Source organism: Sebastes umbrosus, chromosome 8 (genome assembly GCF_015220745.1).
Source record: "Sebastes umbrosus isolate fSebUmb1 chromosome 8, fSebUmb1.pri, whole genome shotgun sequence".
Classification (NCBI taxonomy): Eukaryota; Metazoa; Chordata; class Actinopteri; order Perciformes; family Sebastidae; genus Sebastes; species Sebastes umbrosus.
In genome coordinates this window covers 26,382,122-26,400,816 of record NC_051276.1, presented here as the reverse complement: position 1 = coordinate 26,400,816, position 18,695 = coordinate 26,382,122, and the positions used below count along the sequence as shown (strand labels likewise).

General features: G+C 41.7%; 1 protein-coding gene across 2 annotated transcripts in view; it reads right to left on the bottom strand.

Moving 5' to 3' along the window:
• Positions 1–14,929, bottom strand: part of kremen1 (kringle containing transmembrane protein 1) — a 67,730-nt gene extending 52,801 nt beyond the window's left edge. The window contains exon 1 of one of the 2 annotated variants that reach the window (XM_037778602.1): positions 14,550–14,929. In XM_037778602.1, the coding sequence (XP_037634530.1) occupies positions 14,550–14,631 (82 nt within the window). In that variant the 5' untranslated portion in view covers positions 14,632–14,929. The remainder of the gene's footprint in view (positions 1–14,549) is intronic. The other variant, XM_037778603.1, reaches the window with a different exon arrangement.
• Positions 14,930–18,695: the final 3,766 nt, after the last annotated feature.

The window sequence follows — 18,695 nt, the reverse complement described above, 5'->3', positions numbered from 1 at the left end:
AATTAGTGAGTATCAAAATAGTTGCTGATTAATTTTCTGTGGTTTTTACCCCCTAACGTCTATGTTTTATTGCAGCCCGTTCTCATTCCCAGGGCATAAAATACAGACACCTTGTCACCGCTTTCAAGTAACTACAATGTAAACCCATCCCGGGCAATATTAAACGCTCAAAGAAAGTGCTCCGGGAGTGTGGTGACGTAGTTTAAAGAGCAAAAAGACACACATAGGGGGGGCGGGAGGGGAGGAGGACGGGTCCAACGAACACAAGGCTTTCATCCAGGAGACCGAAGTTCGTGTTACGTGCGGTAAGTGTCACTTTCACGTCACAATCAGCTGTTCTAATAGGGCTGTCAATCGATTAGAATATATAATCGTGATTAATCGCATGATTTTCCATGATTAACCGTGATTAATCGCAAATTACTTGCACGTTTTATTGGTTCAAAATGTACTTTAAAGTGAGATTTGTCAAGTATTTAATACTCTTATCAACATGGGAGTGGGCAAATATGCCTGCTTTATGCAAATGTATGTATATATTTATTATTGGAAATAAATTAACAACACAAAACAATGACAAATATTGTCCAGAAACCCTCACAGGTACTGCATTTAGCATACAAAATATGCTCAAATCATAACATGGCAAACTCAAGACCAACAAGCAACAACAGCTGTCAGTGTGTCAGTGTGCTGACTTGACTTTAGAGGAGAGGAGTTTTTCCTGGCCACAGCGCGCTTGGTGGATCTTGTTGGGTCTCTAAACTATAGTGTACGGTCATAGACCTGCTCTATGACCGTATATATATATCTGCTATATAAAGTGTCTTGAGATAACTTCTGTTGTGATTTTCTGCTATACAAAAATGAATTGAATTGATTTGAATTAAGACTATGACTTAATTTCATTCACATATCTTGAGGTCAAAAGTCAAGGGACCCCTTTGAAAATGGCCGAGCAAGTTTGGAGTGTATTTAACCTCCGTCGTGACAACAAACATGGTTGTTACCAATGGATTCTTTAGGTTTTTTAGTTTCTTATGATGCCAGTATCTTCACTATAGCTTTAAAACTGAACCCGCTACAACCTCCGGCGGCCCGTCGGATTTTTAAGAAGTTAATTAAAAATTGCAAGTTGTTAATGCGTTAAAGAAATCAGTGGCGTTAAAATGAATTTGCGTTAACGCCTTATTATTGCGTTAACTTTAGTTCATTCATGTCCCATGTTCACAATGTTCAGTTTCATTTTCACTTTACAAACGTAGTAATTTTAAGCCAAACCATGATGTTTTATTCCTAAACCTAACTAAGTGGTTTTGTTGCCACAACCTAAGCAAGTGTTCTTGTTTGAATTCACAACGTTAAGTTTACTGCGACCATAAAGTGACACCACGGGGTCTCACAAAAACTCAGTACAGTATGTGACGAGTTGGGATGAGAATGTGTTGTTTATTGCTGTACGGATTAACAAAACTAGAAAAATAAAAACCTAAATTAGACCTCACTCAATCTGTCTGGATATTCTCTAGAATCCACTAAAGCCAAGTGTCACGTCAGCCTGGGAATCCTGAGCTTTACAGGAAGCTTTGAGAACAACACGGTTACTGGAAATTGTGCTTAAGTTGATCAAATGTCAGAGTAAGGCTTAGAGCCATGTGTTGTGATTAAATGTAACTAAAGCTGACCAGTGGTGGATTTCAGTCACCCTTTGGGCAGCGCAGAGAAGTAGATGGACGGGAGGCAACATGGAAAGAACAGTAATAGATGATATTGAATGCTGTGGTTTAACTCAACTTTTACTTGTTGCTTGCAGTGGTGGAGGAACAGGCCCAATGTGTGGAGCACAAACACGCTCCCATCTGCATCCAATGAATCCCCAACGTGCTCGCTTGGAGAGAGCGGCAAACACATCAGAATAAAAAGGCACCAGTGTGTTTGTTTTGTCTAACTTTGTAAACTACAGATGGAGGTCTGTTCCTTCAGCATTCTTTGGCTTGTTTAGATTTTTTAACACTTTAAATCCATGTACGTTGTGGAGAAAATCTCCTTTTGTGTCAAGACATTTTGCCTTAATCTCTCGCTACACTGAACCGCCGGTTGTTGGCTTTAGAACAATCGCCAATCATAATCGCTAAAGTACACATCTCAATTTGTGGACTGTACTCTATTATGTTTAAACCTTCCTTTTTTAATTATCTTGTCTGACTGACCTGGTCAGAGTATGAACGGAGCACACATTTCCACTGTATCAAATCACAAAAGGTTGTCAGATAAACCGCAACAGAGTGCACTTCTAAGGACACAATAACAACGGCACAATAGGCTGCTGCAGAGGGGACCACAGCGCTCAACATTCAGACCCCTTTTAACCAGCCACGTCTCCAGTTCCTGATCTTGATTGTGAAAGCGATCCTTTTTCACTGTGGTTTTGTGCGGCTGTGGGAAGAGCAGCAGTACTGGGAACCAGATGGCTCTGGTAAAAAAGACAGGGGGCATCCCACTGGCCTCCCTGAGAAGGGGATCCATTACGGTGGATCTATTGAGGGCGGGCAGATTCTGTTTCATGGCATCGGCCGAGTGTGACCACCCCTCGGTTGGCGTTGGTCGTGGGCTGGTGCCGCGTAGGCTGCTGCAGACCCAGCCCTTTTTGTGTTCACCTAGGGGAGCTGTATTCACCTTCGATGCAGGACAGACAACTAAATCAGGGCCTCTTGGTGACTTGGGTTTCACCCCTTTTGAGTTCAGAACTCTTTCAAAGGGCCTCGCGTTGCAAGGGGATATCACTGGCTCCGTAGCTTGAGGGACAATGGTTGTTTGTGAAAACGGTTGACTGAGATGTTCCTGTTTGTGAGGTAGGGTCCATGAACTGTTTAAGCTCAGTCAACTGTCGCCGGGGTATCACAGCTCGGGTTAATTCACGTTTATTTCCATATTCTTTCAAAAACGACCACACTGAAACACGTTGTCCAACCTCTGTTCTGCGCTCTCTGATCCACTTCACATTTCCCCGTCACGGCTTCTTAGCTCTGCCCGCTACTGGCTTTGTTCCTTTGTTTGCTGTCCACTTAGCTACGTCTGCTCCCTTCACTTGTCCAAATGTTTGCTCTGTCCACTTAGCCATGTCCACTTGCTTGGCCTTGTCAAATCAGTGCCGTCTGTGGGCGTTTCCTGCAAGGAGGAAAGGCGACAATTTGCCTCTTCGGCCACAAACTGCTTCAGCTGGACACAAACCAGACCCCGGGGCTCAGCTTCGAAATTACTCTCCATTTATTTAAAGTGGTTGCCATTACTCTACCGCAGTAGAGCGCAGACCTCAGTGGCCCTGGCCCAACCATAACTACAGTATAAAAAGAACTAGGTTCGCCGGACAGGTCACGTCTCACACAGTAGCAATTCAATATCCTCCCGTTATGTTCTTGGTTACGCTTCTCAAAACTCAGAATTGAATGTGACACCACAAAAATACATGGTTGCTTTGAAACTCAGTCTGTGGAGATTCGTGTAAAAAAACAGCCAACCAATCACTGGCGGGATGTTTGGAACATGTTACATGTTTGAATCAAAGAAAGAATAACAGCTAATTTGCCTTAATCATACTATGTCAAACGATTTATTAATAGTATGTTCAAAAGGAAAAATACAGAGACAGGAAGCCAGGGTGGTTTGGAGCTTGTACCAAAACAAATCAAACCAAAGTCTAATCGTTTTTTTCCTGTTCTCTTCGAAATGCAGAAATAAACGAGCGCCGTTAGGGAACAGCAAAGCTGCACTTCCTTCTATCAAGACGCCCAAAGCCGATAACGCTCTATTTTTATTTCACCTCAGTATATAACTCCAGCGATGAAGAAGAACGTTTTATTTTGTGTAATGTTTTCATGCATCAGCTACTTCCTGCCCGGGGCCTTAAAACCTTTAAAATTCCATTCTCCGTGAATTAAATTGAGTTTTGATAATGACAACAATTGTTTGTTTGAGAGTTAATAGAATTCATAGAAGAACATAAGGCTCTATGGTATTTCATTACTGTTCTCTCACTATTTGATTTACCCACGTCGCCCTGGAGTGTGTTCCAGCTGATGGGCTCCGACTGCTGCAGAGAGCACCAGCGAAGCTGAGAGAGAGAATGTCATTTGGCATTGACTGGAGTGGGCCTCCTCATGCATACGCAAATGTCAAGGTACACGAAGAGGCCAGGGAACACAGCTCATGCATAATAGTATTAAAATGTGCAAACGAGGGAAAGGGAAGAGAGAGGTGAATCGGTTGCGAGAGAGGGAGGAAGAAAACTTGGAGAACAATCTAGAGATGAAAAGAGTTGTGATAGAATAAGTAATGAGGTTACATTGCTTTACAGAGCTCCATCCAAAACCAACATGTCACAGCACATTCAGAAAAATACTCTGACTGGTCTTGACTGACCTTCGAGCAACAAAACCTCACAAACCACTATTCTGGCCACATGTGTGCACTCTCCCACCTCAACATTGTTTATCTCTTTCAAGCCTGACAGTTTTGCACAGCCAGCAGCGGCTTGACAGCTTAATTCCATGTTGTCTCACGAGACCGCCTCCGTGGGTCAGGGATCGGACCGGAGCGACACACTCAACCTCGCACCACTTTGTTTGGGGACGCCCGTTTCTCTCTCCGCTCTGCAGCTTTACATGACTATCGCATCGGTCACGCCTCGTCACCTCTGAGGGGTGCTGCCCAGGCGCCACCATCGCCACCACAGATCCTGAAGCCTGGCTGCTTTGCATGCTGGGTCGCCCGACCAACCGCCTGAGCAGGTGGTGATTTGCACAAGGTGAGAGAAAAAGAAAAAAAAAGAGCTGCGCTCAATGGAAGTTCAAAGAGTGAATGGAGAGAGCGGGGAACGACACAGAGAGAGGCACTTTGATAAAACAAATGTAAGCCTTTGAACACGACAGGACGCGAATCACAGTGGCACGATAATAAGCATGATTGTGTTTATAATAACAAGGTCTGTTTCTCCGTCTTAGTGGTTGGTGGTTTGGTGGGCGGTCCAATGCCTTGGCATGGAAGAACAAGGGCGTTGCCCGCAACTTGACCTTCACAGGGCACCACCCAGAGGTCAACAGGAAGTAAATGGGCAGCAGCTTGACACAGCAGCACACATTTCTGACCTAGAGCTTTTTTTTCCTCTTCTTCCGTTGCCAACTGTGAGCCTGATTCAACTTTACTTTCGGCCAAGTAAATGAGGGAATTCTTCAAAACTTTGGCCTGTCTTCACAAGTCAAGACACGCTGAGTATCATGAGTGTCGGAATATGCAAAGAAGGAAAATGCTCTGGTCTATTTTCTTCCAATTCAGCGTTTTTACTCTCTATGTCTGGTTTCTCAATGAGTGCAATTCTCTCTGTCTCCTCATCTATCACTGCTAGGAAGCTACTGTGAGCTGGTGTTACTGTCAGACCTGGAGGTTTGTATGATCATGGCTTAGTTCATAATCTACCTTCGGGTGATGCTCAGAGGTAGAGAGTCTTCCTAGCCTGTTATTCCTCCGCCACGTAAACCTGGTAGCATTATTTTTCAAGGTGTTTTTAAGGTTCAGTCCTTCAAATGTCAGAAAAAAAATAAAAAATGCCATCACCATTTGCTTGTTTTGTCCAACCAACAGTCCTAAACCTAAACATATTCGGTCACCTTGCAGTCCCAGTGTCAGAAAAAGTCGATATGCGTTGTTGGTTTTTGTTGGTGTTTTTTGGTGTCTTGGTAAACTTAACCTCTTGGGGCAATCCATTGATCCGTGAGGGCTAAATAGGGGCTGGTGTGGAGCTGATTGTGCATGGACACAACACAAAGAGGAGACAGGTTGACTGGGTTTGCTGTAAAAACAACCAGGACATAGTGAATGAACCTGCGTGCAACTCACAGGACATTTAAAAGGAGTATAAAGTTTTACAGAGTGTACAAAAGTTTTAGGGAGATTAGCCCTTTTGTCAGCTTACTCATGATCCCAATGAGTGATGAGAAACTAGGCAGTAAAAGCAACCATGTGTCTCCGGTAGATTGTTCTGCCCTGTGATTGATGCAGACACTTTTGCATGCCCTTGAGTGAAAGGCAAAGGACTCACACTGTCTCAAAAGTCAGAAAAAGAGAAGAGCTACAAAACTGATGTTTCCTCTTAAGGCCTTTGCACACTGGGGGAGTTTTTTTTGTGTGCAATTAATTAAATAACACGTCAATATATTTTTTATATATTTATATATCGCCTTACTTACAGTATTGCTATATATTGAGTCGTAACCCCTGCATCATGATACGTATCGTATCACCAGATTCTTGCCAATACACAGCCCTAACACACACACACACACACGCACACCCACACACACACACACACACACACACACACACAGTACAGTACAGTACAGTACAGTACCAATCTACCTCGGTGGTTTGTCTGTATTTGCGTCTGCAGCACAGAAGCTCACAAGGGGAGGAGAGGTTTCCATCTCCATCGCCGAACCGGAAAAGCGGTAGGGCCCACAAGGCCCACATCTGAGGCCCAGACCCCGACCCCATGCACCCTCTTCCCATAATACCCTCTGACACTCCCCACATTGAGCACAGAGGGTTTACCCGCACACCGAGAGCCCTTATGTTAAACTCTTTAAGAACCCGCTGTCTCTCCTCAAACCAACGCTCCATCGCAGATCACCTCTGCCAACACAAGCTCGTGTTTCCTCAGATCGTGGCTGAAGATGGTCTGTTATTATCTTCAGAGACAGACGATTCAGAGCACCTCTCTCTCTCACACACAAACACACACACACACACACACACATTCACAAAGATCCCTCTGTCTCAGGGGTTAGAAAGGTTGCTGGAGGCCAGTGATAAACTGCACTTTATGGACTGCGTTTACAAGTTGAGAGTGGATTAAGTCGAGACGGATAGGGTGATTGGCTGTATGAGGAAGAGTTGTGGATTGGGACAGACAGTTGTTTGTGTGTGGGAGTGTGTGTATGCGTGAATGTGTGTGTGTGTGTGTGTGTGTGTGTGTGTGTGTGTGCGGGAGGAGGGACATCAGATAGAGGATATGAGACCTCATGGTTTGGCACTGGACGTGGCCCCTTTAAAATCGAAAGCAGGAACGTCGGAGGTTTATAGAGGCTCCAGCTGGCAACAGCTGCCTCACGTTTGAACTTCACTCAAAAACACACATGTAGTGCTGAAATTATTAGCTGATTAATTGATTACTCAAGTGTCCTGAAAATATAAATAAAGGTCCACACACTGTAGTTCCCTTAAGTGCAATTTATTAGCACATCCAAAAGTGACGTTTCGAGCAGATGCTCTTCTTCAGACTGCACTTCAGGGAGCTACAGTGTGCAGACCTTTATTTATGGTGAATGGACTTGCAGGGATCAAACTGCCGATGTCCCAAATAGCAGACGACCCGCTCTACCGCCCAATATTTTCATTGCTGTCATCTATTGGTCCAGCACCTGCCTACAACGGTTTTGGATGTGTGTTACGACTTTAAATTGTTACTCGATTGTTATAAAATCAAATGGCAAAATGAGCATTTTCACCCTCCTAAATGTGAGAATTTGCTACTTTTCTTTGTTTTATATCATTTGATCATTCCTTCAAAAGGAAATTTTAAGATCTACAATTCCATGACAACTCTGGTCAAGTGATATGATCAAAATCTCCGGATGACTAAATGGACCTTGTGGTGGAATTGTTCTCTCAAATGCGGTTTCCAAGTTGAATAATTAAACTTCAACAGATGATAATTGATAATAAAGATAATTGTAAGTTGCAGCCCTACACACCTGGGCAGGTACAGAAGCAGAAATATTCACACAGAAATACTCAATAATCCTGGACTTGCATACATGTAAATGTTGAAAAACTTCTGCTTTTCACAGAGAGGTAAGTATACACACGCACAAACACACGCAGTCAACGCGCTCTGAGTTGATGTTACGCCAAACATCTGAAAATAACATGTACTGTAGACTCCTATCAATCACACGTCAACCTGGTGAAAACAGAAGCTGCACGGCTGTTGGCAGCATCAAAAACTACAATCCAAACCTCTGAGCGAGCTACAGGAGTTTTGCAGTGTTTTGAACAACGCTCTCCGCCGCCTCACCTCGCCTACTGCGCCGCACTGCGACTCCCAGTTCCGTCTGCGGCCGAGTGCAATGATTCTGACAGAGTCAAGGCCAACATCGTGCCCTGCTGGACAGCGATCAGACAGGGAGCAGGAAAGGGAGCGGGGTTGCCAGATAAAACAGAGGGTTGCCAGTTTATGCAGCAGCTTATATGCATGTCAGGCTACAAAGAAGAAATCCCAACACACGCTGTCATTCATCCCCCCATCACTCTATTCGGTGCCTGCAGTGCTTCAAGGAAGAAAGAGTGCCAGCGTTGAATGAGAGTAAAAAGCTTAAAAACCTCCAGTTTGGTCTGGAAATAATTGAGCTGATTTACCTGCGGCAAAGTTAGTTTTGATAAGCTACCTCGCTGCACAGAACGCAGCCTTTACAAATCTTCCCACTGTGACCTTACAAGTTATTTCATGCATGTCTAGTTAAGTAGAGAGACTTGGCAAAGACTGCAGATGAAAAGAAAGCCCATAAGGCACCCCTTGCCTCCTTCGATCAGTCCAAGATTCAGTCGGTCGAACACAACCTGATATTAACCTGATGTTTTCTTCATTTGGCCTTATCTCTGACAGCTCTGTCTTCTGTGATCACATAATGAGAGTGCATTTCATATTGCCAAAATGTCACAGCGTGCCCTTTTCAAGCCTCAGCCTGAGCTACAACCAAAGCTAACTGTTTTCCTTTAAAAGGTAATAGAAAGAAAGTCCAGTGATACACAGGTTGTGACTTCACTTGCTGTTACTCATGACTGCAAAAAGTGGGAACAGACGGATCAGTTGTTGCTAACCTTCATCAATCAAAGCAATGCCTTCTTGCAATCCCTTGTAACAGGTTGTATACGACTATGAGCTGTGAGCAGTTCAACGAAGTAATTCTCCTACGAGTAATTACCCATTTCCATTTCCATTTCAATTTAAATATTAATGTATGCTTGAATAGGTAAAACTATCCAGAAGATTCACGAGATTTTCACAGTCAAGACGACTGGAGAAAGATTGAAAAATTTGCTTCTACACTATTAAAGCAATATTTAAACATTTCGGGAAATACGCATATTCACTTTCTGACGTAGAGGTAGATGAGAAGATCGATACCGCTCTCACATATCTCCATTAAATATGAAGCTTCAGTCAGCAACTTGTTAGCTTAGCTTAGCACAAAGACTGAAAACAGGGGGAAACAGCTAGCCTGGATGTGTCACTAATTAACATGTTATATCTCTTTTCTTTAAAGGGACAGTGTGTAGCATTGTGGGGGATCTATTAACAGAAATATAATATAATATAATGTGTTTTAATTAGTGTATAATCACATGAAACTAAGAATGGTTGTTTTTTCTTTAGCTTAAAATGAGTCCTTCATGTCTACATAGGGAGGAGGTCCTCTTCACGGAGCCGCAGAGCCACCGTCTGACTTCCGTTGCTCCGAAAGTAGTGTTATACCAGGGTTTTGCACTCGGTGGCTCACGTTACCGCAGTCTTCGAAAAGGAGGAGTGAGCGGAGGGGTACTAAGTTGGTTGCAATCTGCAACCAAACCACTAGATGCCACCAAATCCTACAAACTGTACCTTTAAAACGTACAAAAACCAAAGAGTAGAAATGTAAAAACTGTTTTACAGAGAGGCTATGTACCTGTTGACAATTGGCCTAAAAATCATTGTTTTTACACTTCAGTTTTTGTATAGTTTAAACAAACGCAATATAACATGTTAATTATTGACCTTCAGAGGTGCTGGTAGGTGGATTTTGTTAGCTGAGGACAGAGCCAGGCTAGCTGTTCCCCCCTGTTTCCAGTCTTTGTGCTAAGCTAAGCTAACCATCTGATGGTGGAAGCTTCATATTCAACAGACAAACATGAGAGTGGTATTGATCTTCTCATTCAACTCTCAGCAAGAAAGCCAATAACCATGTTTCCCAAAATGTTCCTTTAATCATCCCCCCGATCCCAGGTGGGGAAGACAGATTGTAGGTTTGGTTATCTCTCTGCATGTGCCAACAGGAAAACAGCTTGATCACCTTGCTACTGAATTTAAAAAGGATCACTTTAAAGATGAGCCACCTTGCAAAACTTCATGCTGCCTCAACCTCAAAAAGATGCATCGTTTACACAAACAAGAGACATACATGTAGGTGCACTGTGAGACTCTAACCACTGGCCCCCTTCACCAACCTGCCAGTGAGGCTGGTCACGGACACCAGGAACATCAAGCACAAAATAATTCCCCCGCTGATTAACCAGCTCGAGCTTGTTCACGACAACAACATCGTGAGCTACATCATTACCGGCTTACAGAGCAACTCAATTACGCCTCATCTTGACAGCTCTGACAGGATTCAGCTTCCACTTATATGTACATTTGTACGAAGGACTGAAGCAGCTGCCAAATGAGCAACAGCAGACAAAATAAGCATGTGGGAGTCTGGATGAGTTCCTTTTATAAAGCCTCCGAGTTCAGGTGGAAGAGAAATCGTATACATTAAAGGTAAGAGTCGGTGGTTAACTAACGCTCTATACTGGGAGCATGAGGCGTGCTGTACGGAAGAAGAGCCCATTCTCGTATTTATAGGTTGCATAAAGGCACTTAGCTGCTCCAGCTACAACCAACACATCATCTCTAACCCTTAGCTACATTTTCACTCTGTGTGTTTATACCCAGTGGTGGAAGAAGATCCTTTACTGAAAGGAACAGTGTGTAGGATCTGGCGGTATCTAGCGGCGAGGTTGCAGATTACATCTTCTGTGTGCCGAGCGTGCGGGAGAGCTACGGTAGCCGACGCGAAAAACGCAAATGGCCCTGTAGAGCCAGTTGTTGTAAGAGAAGAGTGCGTAGAGTGTGGGTGTACGTGGGAAGTGAGTGGTGAAGCGTGAGAGAGAGAGCAGCGGCAAGGGGAGCGAGTAATGTTATCACCGGCCTAACAGTATTTGGTTTGTCCGTTCTGGGCTACTGTAGAATATAAACTTTCTATGTAGATATAAACGGCTCATTCTAAGGTTACGAAAAAACAATTCTTATTTTCGGGTGACATTTCTGCCAATAGATCCCTCTAATTGTTACACACTGGTCCTTTAAGTAAAAGTACTAATACAACACTGTAAAAATACTCCACTACAAGTAAAAGTCCTGCATTCAAAACTTAACTTAAAAGTAAAAGTATGTATAGTTAGTTTAATCTACAGCAATGCATCATATTCTATAAGACCATCATGTGTTTGTAGTGTCGCTGTCATGTGAGAACCACGTATCTCTAAAAAGTCAACTTTTCATGGTGTCAGAAAAAACAGCCTGTTTTCAGCTTTGTGATGATGCATTTTCCAGCTGTTCCGAGAGGCTTTTTAAAGAGTTTATTGCGCTTAAGAAGTAGGAGGCTTTTCTCAACACATAAAGGAACACTTCATGCTTCAGTTTATCACAAACATTCAAAATCAACACATCTGGAGAAACGTGGTTTTCACTGGACAGGAAAGGGATGAAAAACTGTAATCTGTAAAGTAACTAAAGCTGTCAGACAAATGTAGAGGAGTATAAAGTACAATATTTGCCTCTGAGATGTAGTGGAGTAGAAGTATTAAGATGCATGAAATGGAAGTAAAGAACAAGGGGATGCACCAATCCAACTGTTTCAATACCGATACCAAGTACTGATCCGATACCGGTGTTTAATCTTTTATGCGTACCCGATCTAGCTATTTGAGTCAGTATCGGCCTATCAGATCCGGTATCGGTGTATCCCTATTAAAAGAACAAGTACCTCAAATTTGTACTTGAGTAAATGCACTTAGTTACATTCCACCACTGTGCATTTATATACCGGCATCACTCAGCGCATTATTATCCCTCAGCGCAAGATGAAAAACACTCTTGCTGTTAATCCACTTCTGCTAGATGCGATGCTGCAGTCTACCAGGACAGTGAAAGCACTCCAGTGTAATTGTTTTAGACACTAGTCACAAAAGCAACAGCGGCTGGCTTTCTGCAAAGCATTAATAAGATGCTGCACAACCCAGCTTGAGAGAGTTAAAGGCAAATCACTCTGTGTTTAAGAATTCATATTTGCACACGCCCAGATTGTACTTCTTAATACCATCACAGACATGCCCGGGATTCTTCGGATACAGCTCACATTCATATCTGGACGATGCTAAACCACAAGAATAACATGGTAGCACCCTTATAATATCCATATCAACTAGTTCAGTGCAATCCAGGGAGGTATCCTGCAGCCCCTGCTTGTTTCAGTGTGTCCACTTTGCCCCTGAGGTTCCTACATTTACCAGAATGCTATTCACCAATCAACCACAAACTTAATCTCCTCTAATCTCTCCTGTTAAACAGGAGCACAAAACCGTATGTCTGGAAATACGCCCTTATTCTTTGATTCTGACACTAAATAACTGATCTTTCCACTCACATTTAACATAAATGAGCCGTTTTCTGCTTATTGTAGCTCCAGACATTTAGCAAATAATCTGTGACTGTAAGAAACAGAGTTGAACTAACAGTCTCTACTATAAGTGCAGAAGGGATTTAGGGTTTTTCCTTTATGTGTTGTTGGGATTCACATTCAGTTTGACCTGCACAGTCCAAACATATTAGGGGAAAACAGCCAGGAGAGCATCAAACAGTCTTCTCATTCACAACGAGAGACTGACTTCTTGTAGACGCATGAAATTATTGTTTTAGTGTACAGTAAATATATCACAGCTGACTTAAACTAAACTTGGCCCTTCTTTTTTTCTCTCCCCAGTGTTATGAGGGGGAATACCATTGCTTTAAATACTTTGTTAATACATAGGTACACATGGGAGTACTTACGCACTAGCCCAGATGGTGGACCCTCTAATTTGAAAGCCAAGGGTATAATTAAGAGACAAAAAAATTAAAAAGGAAAGCATGAGGATTTGCTGCTCCGACATGAAACGCGGCACAAATTACAGCAAGGAGAAGCTCGGTTTGTGTGGTCATCATTATTAGGTATTCACATTCAAACAAAAATATTCAGCTTTGAAATGGCTGTAAACTTTGAAGTTCTGCAGACAGACGTGAGCATGTCCCTGCGTATTAATGGGAGTTTGATGGCAAATTAAATGGATGCTATCAGATCAGATGACTGAGCTGAGGGTGTCCAGTTCATTTCAGTGGGTGGGAGTGAGTGGGTGTGAGGGTGGGGGGTGATGTCTCTACGGTTCAATTAAAGACACAATAGCCAGTAATGCAGTGCAGCATTACATTTAATAAGTTTATTATGATGAAGGTTAAAACATGGTAAAGATGTTCAGCCATGACTGTTAAAAAATGACCAATCTGTATGTGTTTAAGAGTAGATATATGTCATATATGACCATCTAGCCTTATTCAATGCTAAACACACACCCATTATCATTATCCACACGCACACACACACACACATTCTTCAACCTGCTTTTATCCCCTTGTGTTGTTTTAGTTTAGTTTTGTTTTTGTACTTTGTTATTTGTCTTTCTCTGTATAATATATGTTGGTCTTTTTATATATATGTCCCTATATGTCTTCACTTGTTTTGTAATCACTTTATAACACAATAAAAAAAAAAAAAAAAAAAAGACCAATCAAAAAGACTGCAATATACAAACAGCTGATGCAGAACAGGTAAACACACACACACACACACAGGACTATAGAGGTGCAGGATGTGCTGGAGTCCAGTGCGTAAAAGAAGCTGCTGGTTTCGGGGGTTTACAAGCCCCAACGTCTGCTTGATATTATATATATCTGTTTATATCATGTTTATAGCTTATTTTGTATATTGGTAGAAATTCAATTTTTTTATTCTTATTTTATTCTAACGTTTTTACCTATTATTTTGTTATTATACTGTTTGACTTGCACCAAAAGCAAATCCCTATTGTGTATACCTCTCACACCTGGCAATAAACACCATATAATAATAAACACTGACTCTAAATCGAAACGCTTTCAGAGAGAAACACAACATCGTGGCTCCAGATGATTTCTTGGAAATTCGGAGCACACAAGTGTTTACCCTGTAGGTGTGGAGGTTAACACTGCAAACTGTATAGTCTAATCAGACAAGACACTCCGCTCACAGAGCAGCAAAACAACATTTCTCCTTCTTTTTCTCCTTCTTGGCCGCCCTCTGTAAACACCCCCAAGCAAAGACATCAGGCAGTTTTTTTTAGGGGAAACAGTGTCGTATTAGTGGGATTTGGACCAAAACCTGAACTATGAATGAAGTTAACTGCGACTGCAAATGCTGTGACATGTCCGATGGAAGCGAATTGGAAGAATATCCCAAATAAATTGTGTGCAATAGTGTGCTATATGACATTGATCATAACAGCCTGTCCGGTGCGCAACTTTTGGAGACGCTTAAGGCGAGCGGAAAAATAAAAGTTTGAAGACTCACCGGTGTCGAAAACACTAAACGCCGCAGAAGAAATAACCCCAGCGAGAAGAAGAAGCGCAGATGTGGCTGTCCAGGAATCCATGGTGTGATTAAAGAGTCGGCTCTCAGGTGAAGTGCAGCACAGACGGACGGACGGATGCGCAGATGGTGGACTGACTCTCTCACTGACTGACTGTCTGTCTGGGTCTGTGCAGGAGTCGCTCTTTATCCGGCGTTTAAAAGTCCCTGAACTTCAAGGCAGGTCCCACAGCTTCTACTACACTGACAACCACAGAGACGGGAACAGATAGTAGTAAGCAGGGATCCTATTTCCAACCCATGTGACAGGAAATAGGGGCAATAGATTCAACCTGCAGCGCTGGGGAAGCAGCAGAAAAGGAACAGAGGAAGAGGAGGAGGAGGAAGAGGAGGAGGAGGAGGAGGAGGAGGAGAGGGTGGCGCTGCTGGGGTTGGAGGGTGGACTCAGTGGTGCAATGAACAGCAGGTTAATAAACGGATTTTCCCTCTTTAAAGAATGGATTTAAAAGCATATTCCCACAGCAATAACCGGATTATATTACAGCAAAACTAAAAAAAAAAAAAAAAAAAAAGAAAAACAGGCAGGAATATCCTTCCAAAGCTATTCCAGATGGTAATAATAATAACTCACTTTAAAGCCTCAGTAGGCAGAATTTTTTTTCAACATCATTGGGCAAAAATGTCATAATAATCTTTTAGTATATCGTAATTCAAGTGTTCTGAGAGATAACTAGACTTCTGCACCTCCTCTGTTTTCAGGCTTTAAAAAAATCTAGCCCGTGACGGGAGACTTTGGCCAGTCACAGGTCATTTCAGAGAGAGAGTGTTCCTATTGAGTGTTCCTATTGGCTGTGCTCCGGCTGGTGGGCGGTGCTTGGTATTTCCTCAACTGATCTCAACGGTGCTGCCGGGTCGCAAACGTTCTCGTTTTACAGCTAAACAGTACACTACAAGATGTTTCTGAAAAGATTTGAGGCGAGAAATAGGCATTACAGTAACAGAATATTGTTTAATATTTGATCAGCGTTGCCTAGTTTGACTGCTTGATCGGAGTTTGCGAGTGATTGACAGCTGCTCAGAGACGGCGAGGCTCCAGCTCGGCTCTGATTGGTTGTTTTCCTCCGGTCTGTGAAATCTTGCAGATGCCATTAGGAGCACCGGAGGACACATGTTTTTTTTTTCAGATTACCTGTCTCATGCACTACTCTCAGGATATAGCGACCGTTTTATAAAAATAACTTTTTTTTAAATCATATTTGCTCCAATTCTACCCACTGCAGCTTTAAGCACCATACGGCCATTGTGCATTACTATTAGGTCCCTATAGAAATATTATAGGCACAGAAGTGATGATACAGGAGACTGGAACTACCATAAAGTATGACAGTCCACTGTAAACATGCCATGAGACGCACAATAAGTCCTTTTTATATATGGGAGTACTGTCTTGGTTTTTATGTTGGGGTCTAAATCTAATTGGGGGTCCATTATGTTTGGAAACCCCTGGGCTACGACATACTCAATACTAAACTGCACACAAAGGCAAGTCAGAGGACTTCAGCAATACATCATCTTAATAGCTACATTATGGGAGAGAAGGAAGTGAGTGAGAAGGACGTGCTCATGATCCTAGTAGAGCAGTGGGTGCAGTAAAGGTAGCTCTGTGGCTCAATACAATAGAGATTCATTGAGGTGTGGATGAGGCTATTAGGAAATTACTCTACTTGTTTAAGGTGCTATTGATAACATTCAGCCACTAGATGTCCCACTCTCCCTCCGCGTTCCATTGCATTTACGTCACAACAAGTCGGTGCCAGGCAGTTACCATCAATCTCAACCATTTATCCGTTTTTTCCACACTAACTGACGACCTAGAGATACCACCTGATACCAACGTCGTTTTACTATTGGCTCACAAGCCTGTTAGAAGTGGGAACCGAACGTCAGATATCTTCCACAGAGATAAACAAAACATTCATTTTGGACCGCCAACATTTTTTAAATGATTAATAAAAATCATAATACATTTTTATTATTTTATTTTATTATTTTTTAATTGAACTCTTATTCTGCACATTTGTAAAGGCTCTGTGGATGTATTATATTTTAAAAAATATTTTTCTACATAAAAACGTTATCAATAAGACCTTTAATCATTTCAAGAAGAAATACAATTTTTTTGTTCCTGCGGCTGGAGTTGTGATCAAAGAAAGATCACAAAACATTCATATGTGTTTTTATTTATTTGTCTGAGATTTAAATCAATATAAGTGAGTCTTTCGGCACAATTAGGGGAATCGGAGACTTGAGAGAGTTGTTGATGCCCACAGTTACGTATTAGATCATTCTAACTCACAGAAATGGGCGAGGTGTTTTACTTCTGAGTTGAGCTGCAAACTAATGCAAATGAGCAGATTATGTTTAAATCTCAGGTATGAATTTTAAAGCTGCTGAATTGTCGGCATAAATGGAAACTCAATAGATTAGAATATAAAATCAGGATTTGAAAAATCCAAATTATACTCCTTGAATGACTTTCCCTTCACATGTGTCTATTGAAGCTTTTCTTATCTTATTCACTGGATAGAAACAGGTGCACTGTGTGTGTGTGTGTGTGTGTGTGTGTTTGTAAGCCCACTGGTGCTTCTCACCTCTTTGCCTCTTTCAGACAGTCATCTTAAGTGTGAAACAGCACCCTCGTGTGTTTCACTGCACGCATCATGCAGCACTTTGAAGGAGAGTCCACGGCAAACACAGCCAGCCCTAAAAATAGAAAACCCAGTATGAGCTTCACCACTCTTGAAGAGAAAAAAAAAAAAGGCCCAACATTTATTTTGCCCAAAACCGACGGGTTTGAGAGGGATTGCACTGGAAAGTAATCTAGCATGACGTGTGCCCTTTAGAGAAATGTAACTGTGTGGCCCTGAGATACTACTGGCTGGTAAAACCTGCACTTAAATTACAGTGAAAGACTTAGATTGTTTGAGAGAAAGAGATTTATTATAATTTAACAACAGTGACAGTTTACTGTTGCTATGAGTAAAATGTCCTATAACCTTTTCAGTCTAAAGTAACTCTCTGTCATTATATGCATTACATATCCCATTAAATATCCCATCAATAACAAAGTATATTTGTTCAAGTACTTTACTTTAGTACAATTTTGAGGTACTTTACTGGAGTATTTTCATTTTCTGCTACTTTATACTTCTTCCCCACAACCTTTAAGAGGGAAACATTGTAACTTTATTTTGCAGCTATAGTACTTTGCAATTTAAGGTCCCATATTATAAAAAGTGAGATTATCATGTCTTTTTATTATAAAGCAGGTTTAAGTGCTGTATAAATACCGTGAAAGTATCTAAACGCTCAATCCATGGAGAAATACACACAGCCCGCCCCGTATTCAGAAACTGTGCCTTTAAAACAAACTATGAGGATTTTTGTAACTTTGTGATGTCACAAATATTCAATCTATATTACAATCACAGTTTTAAACGTAAACACTTAAAACGTGTCCCAGTTTATTTCTGGTTGCAGTGTATGTGAATGATATCAGCTGACAGGAAGTAAACATGGACCCAAGCTGTTGTCTAGCAACGCAATTCCATTGCAATTCTGTTGAAATTAGCTAAAATGGAGCGTTTCAGACAGACGGTAAATACAGGCATATTCAGGCAGACATTATGAGGAAAATAAAGTTGTTTTTTTACACTTTACAGAATGTAAACATGTTATAGTAGAAACACAAAATACAAGTATGAACCTGAAAATGAGCATGATATGGGACCTTTAAGATTTTAAATACAAAACATATATGTTTAGAAAATATGATACATTTTATAAATTAAACTACCTATCAGTACATAAAGTAGTTTAAATATAAGAATATTAAATACTTGACAAATCTCCCTTTAAGGTACATTTTGAACAGATAAAAAAATGTGAAATTTGCGATTAATCACGATTAAATATTTTAATCAATTGCCAGCCCTAATTGCTTTGCGTCGGTATGCAGCATCACCCTGTTGGGGTTTATTTCACAACAATGACCCGCTAGCTGTACATTATACTATTTATTACATGGCTACTTACTTAAGAAATCAATAATTTGACACAAAAAAGGTC